The following is a 7,812-nucleotide window of genomic DNA, read 5'->3' as shown; positions in this document are numbered from 1 at the left end:
TACTGTAATGCAGTGTATAGCACTATAATAATAGTATGTTACGTGATAATTTTCCAGGAGATTACTTTTGTGATATCACCATTATCCCATTTACCGCTTTGCGTTTTTGGCAGATCTCAGAGGGCGTGAGACGGCAGTCAATAACACATAAAAGCTGACTTGCTTTCTCTTAAAGTGATGAGGGTCCACTGAGCTCCACCCGATTCCCTGCTCTCTGATGTCATCGCCCTCTCTCATGCAAACCAGCTGTTTGCTTAAATGGCTTTTTAGATGCCAGCCAAATTTCTGCACGTGTGTTGAGGAATGAGGAGAAATGAGATGGAGAGAGAACATATGTGTGCATTTCATATCAAGCAAAAATTTCTTGAGTAAACAGCCTAGCGGCCAAATAAATGAGAAATTGGATCATATAGATCCAAGGCACACAAAGACGAGGTCTCACTGGGTTAAAGTAGAAATGAATAGTGAGCCCATATCAATTTATTTTTTCAAAACTTTATTCCTATCACAAACATACATCAGTTTAACACAATGCTAGTACGCGATCCAAAAATATGATGGAACACCGGAATGTTAAAATAAAATGTCATAGTTGAAATAAAGGACAAGGTTTTCGTATGTATGTACGTTTAAAACACAATTTTCTATTGGTTCATTTTAAAAGATACAGTGACTCTAGCACCAAATTTTGACTCCAAACTTTTGGAGTTTAGTCAGTCTTGTGTCAGAAATTATATGAATTGTGAAAACATTTAAAAAGATATGGGTTTAAATATAGTGTAGAATATATATATATATATATATATATATATATATATATATATATATATATATTAATATTTGTCAGCACTGTTTTTTATTGTATTGGAAAGGAACGACTACTGTAAAACTAATAACGATGTTCCAGGGTTTCATGGCTGCACCCACTTACATCATTTCTTTGCCTAATGACTTTTGTACAGTGTAGTAGCAAATGCAGATACAAAATAAAAACACACCCACCCAAGGAACGTCTAGTAATTAAGGCAGGTCATTCAAACGATTAAGTCAGTCATTCAACCCATAAACACTACATTTAAATGTCTAGAATAAAAATATTACAAAAAGAGCATACTGTAATACTGGTTTACAAAGTATGGTAAAGCTGTAACACAATCCAGAAATGTCAGATAACAATTAGCTGTCACCCTGAGCACTAATGGGCTTTGCATCATATCTTATTGGTTGGATTTTTACTGTACGTTAAGGGTTGTTTGCAGCAATGAAATGGAGTCGACGGATTGTTGTTTGAAATGATTTCTCATGCTCAGCAACTCCAGGAATCATTACTTTGTCATGCAGTGATATTAACAAAATTATACAGGACTATTAACTAGTCAAATCATACTGTACACAAAGATAAACATATAGAACATTTCATACAGTCTAGAAACACACAAACAATCCATTGCAAACAAAAATGTATGTTTCTCTATGGTGTGATGTGATTTACTCTCAGCTGCAAGCTGTGGAGAGGTGGGACAGGAGCAAGGATCCTCCCGGCGTTCCATTCCAGTCCTGGCTGCTCTTATGGAAGCCAGCAATGACTCATGGGAAAGGTCCCCCACCCCACAGCAGTACTGTATAATACTCAAAGGGTGAACTCTTGGACTAAAATGTTTTTTTTTTTTTTTTTTTTTGCGTCATGTTTTGATTGTATTTATATAATGTTCTTCGTATAAATCGTCACTGTCATAACTAGCACTTACAACTGCTTTCTTAACGTACAACAATCTTTCATATAGCACTGAAACCTGTACATTTGTCTCGATAGATCGGAAGGAGGATTACTTGACGAATTTACCTCCAAAGTTGTTCCGTATGAACTTAACTGAACGTGTTGCATTTTGCAGTGGGAATTTGAGTCTTTGTCTACCTTGTGCCTTTTGGCCAAGGTCAATGCAGTAGATTGAGCTGAGTTTAAGAAGCAGGGACTGAGCATTCTGCCCAGACCCTTGGCGGCAGAGTGGCTTGTTCACAGCTCGGTGTCTGCTGTTTTGGTGGTAGAGTGGCCGTTGGTAGCGGCAGGAGGAGTTTGGGCCTTAACTGGCTCTTGTGACTCTCCGTTAAGGCTGGGCTTCTCCTGGGGCTCTGGTTGGTTTAGAGGGGCCACGGACACTAGAGTGTTGCCCTGGTTCTCCTCGTCAGCCATATAAGACTCCTCAGCCTGTGGAAAACATTTATCAAACAATAATATGTATTATTATTATTTTTATATTCTTTGTATTTCTTTTAGATTTTTACTGCTTATAATTATCAGTTATTATTATAATTGTTTTATTTTGCAAGACAGTTAACTCCAGGAACATTCCCAGAGGGAAATTGTATTGCTCAAACTGTATTTTGAAGAATGACAGTAGACATAAATGAGACTATGGTTAATCATGTAGATCACGTGGTTTCATGTGGAGTTCATATCAAGGTGTTATAGGACTTTTATTAAATTTGATGCATTGAAAGCGTTAAACTATTAAAGTTAAAAGGGATTATTCACCCTAAAATAAAAATTCTGTCATTGATAACTTAGCCTCATGTTGTTTTAAACCCATAAGATCACAAATTAAGATTTTTTTATGGAAGAGTTCTCTGACTCTCCCAGACAGCAAGCGTTCTTACACGATCAAGGTCAAGAAACATAGCGAGGAGATTAAAATCTTAAAATATTTTTTTGCACAAAAAACCCTCTACTTTATTTAACAGTTTCCCTCCACTGCGCTCCACCCTGGCACTATTTTGGAAAGTCTTCAATTAACTCTAATGGACAAAAATATACTTGTAGCTTTGTAAAATTATGGTTGAACCCTTGATGTCACATGGATTACTTTACCAATGTCCTTGCTACGCTTCTGAACCTTGGTCATGTAAGAACACGCGTTCTGGAGGGTCAGAGAGCTCTCAGATACCATAAAAAATATCAAAATTTGTGTTCTGAAGATTAACGGAGGTCTTATGGATTTGGAACAACATGAGCGTCAGTAACTAATAACTCTTAGATTTAAATTTTTTAGTAAGTATTTTTTGTAAAATTGATGAGTAAGACCCTTCAACTAAGGGGGTGTTCTTTGAACTTCCATAAAATCATTTTTTTCCTGATGCATATTCAGAGCTAAAGCATTTATTGTTCAGCATATGGCTTATGAAATACTGCCCTATGAATGTGAGCATTTTTTTATTGGAAGACTCTTTCTGAGGTCTGCCGAAAGTGCACTTTGCTTTCATCATTTCTCATCATTTAACAGAGAAGGAAAACAGCTTAGAACTATTGGCAAGGAGATGAAACAGTTAGTGTTTCACTAGCATGTGTTGTGGTTCTGAACATTCGATGGGGCGTGTGCTGGGGGAACTGCGCTGCACTGATATGCTGCCAATTGTTTCCCTCTTAATTACGAGCTTGGCAACATTTCCCTATCAAATACGCTGAACTTTGCAATTAAAATGCGTGCATAACACATTCAAAATGGGAATTTGATTGGGAACACTTGGTGGTGGAGATACTGTTGGTGAAGTCATCAATGCGATGGTTTAGACAGCAGGAAGTAAATGAATGTGAATTTGCTTCAAAGATTTGTTTAGTGTTGACTTAGAACATGCAACCGCATCCTCTAGAAACGCTATTACAATTAATGGGATGTTTTTCTGGGGTTCATTAAGTTTGACACTCACCAGTTTCATGCCTTTGCCGTTAGTTTGGCGATGGCGCTTCAAGTAGAATATGTCGACTATGGTGGCAGCAAGCAGCAAGCCAGCCACCAGCACAGACACGAAAACTGCAGAAGAAGATCCAGAGGCATCACTCTCTTCATTCTCTTTACCTAGCTATAGAAACACATGAACAACAAGTTAAACATTGGAGGGCTTCAATAGCAATTTGAGTCATATTTAATAAATATCTAATCAAGTGATGTGGATTTAGTTTGGGTATTCCTTAATAGTGAGCAGAAAATTCACTCGTAGCATTTTATATTAAAGTCCGTTTTTGTTTCTGTAATATATGGAGAATCCCTAAACCTTCCTAATTTAGATTTTTTCCACTCTTCCTGACATGCGTCCCATACACAAAACTTATCTGCTTTACAAAGCTTTATAAAGCAAACAAAAAAGAGGAAGTGAACAGGAAGGAGTCTTTGTATTTTAGCACTTCTCCCTTTCACAAAGCATGTTTGGTCTCCATTTCATCCCATGGTGTCAAGACAGTATAACCAATGCCTATCATGATGAAAAAAATACAGATCCTGCGTTAGACTGGTCGATTGCTGCTATCGCTTTCACTGGTCTCAGATCTGTTCTTGCCAACAATGGACGCTCATCATCACCCTCCAATTCTTCTGTCTAACCTCTTTCCTGGGTTCATAACCGCATGGCAGCAGAGAGAGGAAGCCCCTCTTCTCTCCCACTCATTCATCTTTTGTGTGGAGGGATTATTTATAGCGAATGACAAAACAGGATCTCCCTAATCTGAGCTCACAGGCATCAACAGCTCAAACTGCCCTGCTAAACTTTATCCTCTCAGACACAAAGCTTCCTTCCTTTCTAATGTACATGGACGCAGATGACAGCAACGGAAAACATCTGAAGTCACTCTGTCCCATGGTTTGGGTATGAAGAGTAGAGATGCTTGAAAAGTCTTTTAGAGGTACTTTATAATGGAGTTTAGAAATCTTTGGATATCCTTTTGGGTTAAATATGGGATGTGTGCATTAATATGATGCTGATATGACCTCACTGTAGCATGTAAAAGAAAATATAAATGCAATTACACAATGTTCCTTTGTCAAATGTATTTTGTAGTGGTCATAGTAAACGGTAATATTGTGGTACTTCGATTTATACAAATATACTAAATGATTGACATATACAATGTTTTCATAGAATTTCCTTACAAAAAAGTACAAGGGCAGTACCATGGTACAATGATGTTAGTATAATAGTATGGTGCTTTGAAATATACCATGGTAGTAAATTTTATGTACTTTTCTTTCAAAAATATCATCATACCGTTTCTTTGTGGTTTTTAAGTTGCTTCAGTGGTTCTTTGGGGGTGGTTAAAATGAAAATGTTGTTATTAATTACTTACCCCCATGTCATTCTAAACGCTGTAAAAGCTTTGTTTGCTGTAGCGCAATTTTGGAGACTATCTGCTGGACGAACATAGCATAAGCAGTTCTGTATCAAGGATACGTTGATTTTACAAATTAAAGCATAAATACACATACAAAATGTATCCTTTTGCAATGCAAAAATCATTATTTTAGTTTTCCTTCCTTACAAAAAGTTTTATTGCAACTTGATAATGTTAGTTCACCCAGTGTTGGCAGATGGAGTATTCTGACGAGTCTTTATACTTTTCTGGACCTTGACAGTGAAAATTGTTTGACAGAAATTGAGAAAGACACAAGCCTTCCAGTTTTCATCTAAAATATGTTAAATGATGTTCCAAGGATGAACAAAGCTTTTTACAGTTTTGGAACGAAATTGATGTAAGTCATTAATAACAAAATTTTCATTTTGGGGTGGAGTACCCCTTTAAGGTGCTATATAGCACTATAGTTAGAGATATAGGTGATATGTAGTATTTAAAGTGGTTCCCCTACCATTTGTAGAGCTATTTAGCAACATTTGTTAGTGTGTGGTAAATGTCCACAAATAAAGTGCCATGATGTTATTTTTTCCAAGTAAAGTACCAAAAAGACCATGGTAATACTAAACCATTTGTTCTGGAGAAGAGCAGTGGTAGTGTCATTTGTATATTTGGAAGTATACTACCTGATGAAACTTGTGAAAGTGAAATCTAAATGTTTAGATAAATGTCAGCAAAATTGGTAAAATTAGTTAAAATGAATATTTTTTTTCCCCACACAGAATTCCTATCAATGTAGTGACCCAAAATTACTTACATTTACATTTTTCTGTATTTCTTGTAACACCTTTTCAGTAGAGGTCAGCAGATTTTTTGATTCTTCTGGTACAGATGTAGGCAGACTGGTCTTAGCAGCGTTGGGAACTAATCCATGTGCTAAAACCAGAGAATCAAGGATTAGTGCTATCACCAACAAAAAATAAAATTAATTTAGGGACAATCTTGAGGCCTTATACCCATGTCAGTAGTGTGAACGGGATCTGATTGTCCCATGCCAATTTCTTGTACAGGAGTTGGATTTGCAGCTGCTGGATCTGTTGCCAGGTTGGATGCCGGATCTGTTGCCAGGTTTACTGCCGGGTCTGTTACCAGCTTTTCCCCCTTTGCTGTTGTCAGGTCTGTAGCCGTATTTTTTTCCGGCAATGTTGTCATAACTATTGTCGGACCAGTTGATGCTTCCTGTCCCTGACAATCTGTATGGTAACAAAGAAAGGGTTAAATATGTTAAATACTGTAAGACAACAAGTTTTATGTTGCATTTCCACCTCACCTTGATGAATTATGAATTACACGATCATGTTAAACAGAACATTCATCTATTTGCATACTACTTCTTGTATTTTCTACTGAACGGATAAGTTGGGGCAGGACATATTAAAGGCCCAATTGCTGGTTTTAGAGAGCAACATCAGTATACTTAATTCTTACTCAGAAGCTCTTGATTGTTTGTGACTGTGATTGCACTAGTTGCATTGCATGTTTGCTTTTCTTTTTTAAATAAATTAAAAAATATATATTCATTTGAAAAGTTTTGCAAACAGTACAGCATTTTACAGGATTTTAGCAAAGATTACCATGCTACATGTTCACTTTGTGTATCCTGCACTCAATAAGTGTCTGCAGTGTTTGACCAGGCTGATCACAGATCCTGTCAGAAGCCTGCCACTCAGTGTTTGCTGGATATGGGTGGTAGGTGCACCCTGAGGTTGAGAAGAGGTTAAAAAAAACCTGGCCCTTTCTAACCATTATTTAATGCCATTCGATCTCCACCCTCTCCAAAAAAAATGTGCTTTGTTTTCACAGCCACTCTGCATTATTAATAACTTAAGCACGAGGGTAATGCTCCTGACATCGGCTGAGCAAATAAACATCACTCTTGAAAAGCCAAGACCTTGTCTTTGCTGTACATTACCACACTCCTTAGTAAAGAGTTATGTCTAGGAATGCAGGAAGCAAGTGTACGAATGAATTCATTTGCCCACGTTTGTTTGGGGTGTTGCATCCTCAACTGGCTAAGCTATATCCGAAAGTCATTGAACTTGAGTTCTTGCTAAAACTGACATAATATAAAAAAACACTACTACTAGTTTTCACTTTTGACTGACATATTCAAGGCAAATCATTCTAGGTAAATGGTTAATTGCACACTAGTCATGTTACCATGCTTTTTGCTTCTTTAAAACAAATTGGGATGGTTTTTTTTAAGTGCTTTTCAGCAAAGAGTTGACAAAGTTGGCTCTTGTGGTCACCCTAGTGATAGATCACTGTCTGTTTGTGACTTTTTGTGCTTTTAAAGGATGCATGGCCACCGTGAAACCACTCACCCACACTTACAGCTTGAAGCACTCCTCCCTCATTACAGAAACACCCTGAGTATCTTGTAAGCACGTCTATCAGGCTAGATACTGCATGGCTAGCCATATTTTTTAATTGGCTGAACTGGGCATGCATCCTACAGCTCTTAAAAATGTTAATAAAACTAAGCGCTGACTTACACAAGCCAAACCTGACATGTTTATTGATATAATAATTGTTAGGAAGAATGTTCCTCTTCTCCTAACATCATATAAACAAGACCAGTTTACATGAGTAGCCTTGTACACTTCTGTATTTGTGCATTTTCTACAAATTAAAAG

General features: G+C 37.1%; 1 protein-coding gene across 1 annotated transcript; it reads right to left on the bottom strand.

Moving 5' to 3' along the window:
• Nucleotides 1-475: 475 nt before the first annotated feature.
• Nucleotides 476-6,398, bottom strand: LOC122329250. Its single transcript, XM_043225446.1, has 4 exons — nucleotides 6,133-6,398; nucleotides 5,934-6,052; nucleotides 3,703-3,855; nucleotides 476-2,206 (listed from the first exon to the last, which is right to left on the bottom strand). Exons 1-4 carry the CDS (start codon nucleotides 6,326-6,328, stop codon nucleotides 2,015-2,017), a joined length of 660 nt encoding a protein of 219 aa, XP_043081381.1. The 5' UTR covers nucleotides 6,329-6,398; the 3' UTR covers nucleotides 476-2,014.
• Between the last annotated feature and the right edge of the window lie 1,414 nt (nucleotides 6,399-7,812).

This window comes from Puntigrus tetrazona, chromosome 23, assembly GCF_018831695.1.
Source record: "Puntigrus tetrazona isolate hp1 chromosome 23, ASM1883169v1, whole genome shotgun sequence".
Taxonomy (NCBI): domain Eukaryota; kingdom Metazoa; phylum Chordata; class Actinopteri; order Cypriniformes; family Cyprinidae; genus Puntigrus; species Puntigrus tetrazona.
Note: the sequence above shows the minus strand (reverse complement) of the source record. Positions and strands in the feature narration are given on the sequence as shown.

What these genes read in the sequence shown, in the direction of transcription:
- LOC122329250 (XM_043225446.1), bottom strand. Translation starts at nt 6,328, where the DNA reads ATGACAACATTGCCGGAAAAAAATACGGCTACAGACCTGACAACAGCA. An exon ending in CGTTCACACTACTGACATGG is followed by an intron (nt 6,053 to 6,132) that starts GTATAAGGCCTC and finishes CTCTGGTTTTAG; the next exon opens with CACATGGATTAGTTCCCAAC. An exon ending in AAATACAGAAAAATGTAAAT is followed by an intron (nt 3,856 to 5,933) that starts GTAAGTAATTTT and finishes GTGTTTCTATAG; the next exon opens with CTAGGTAAAGAGAATGAAGA.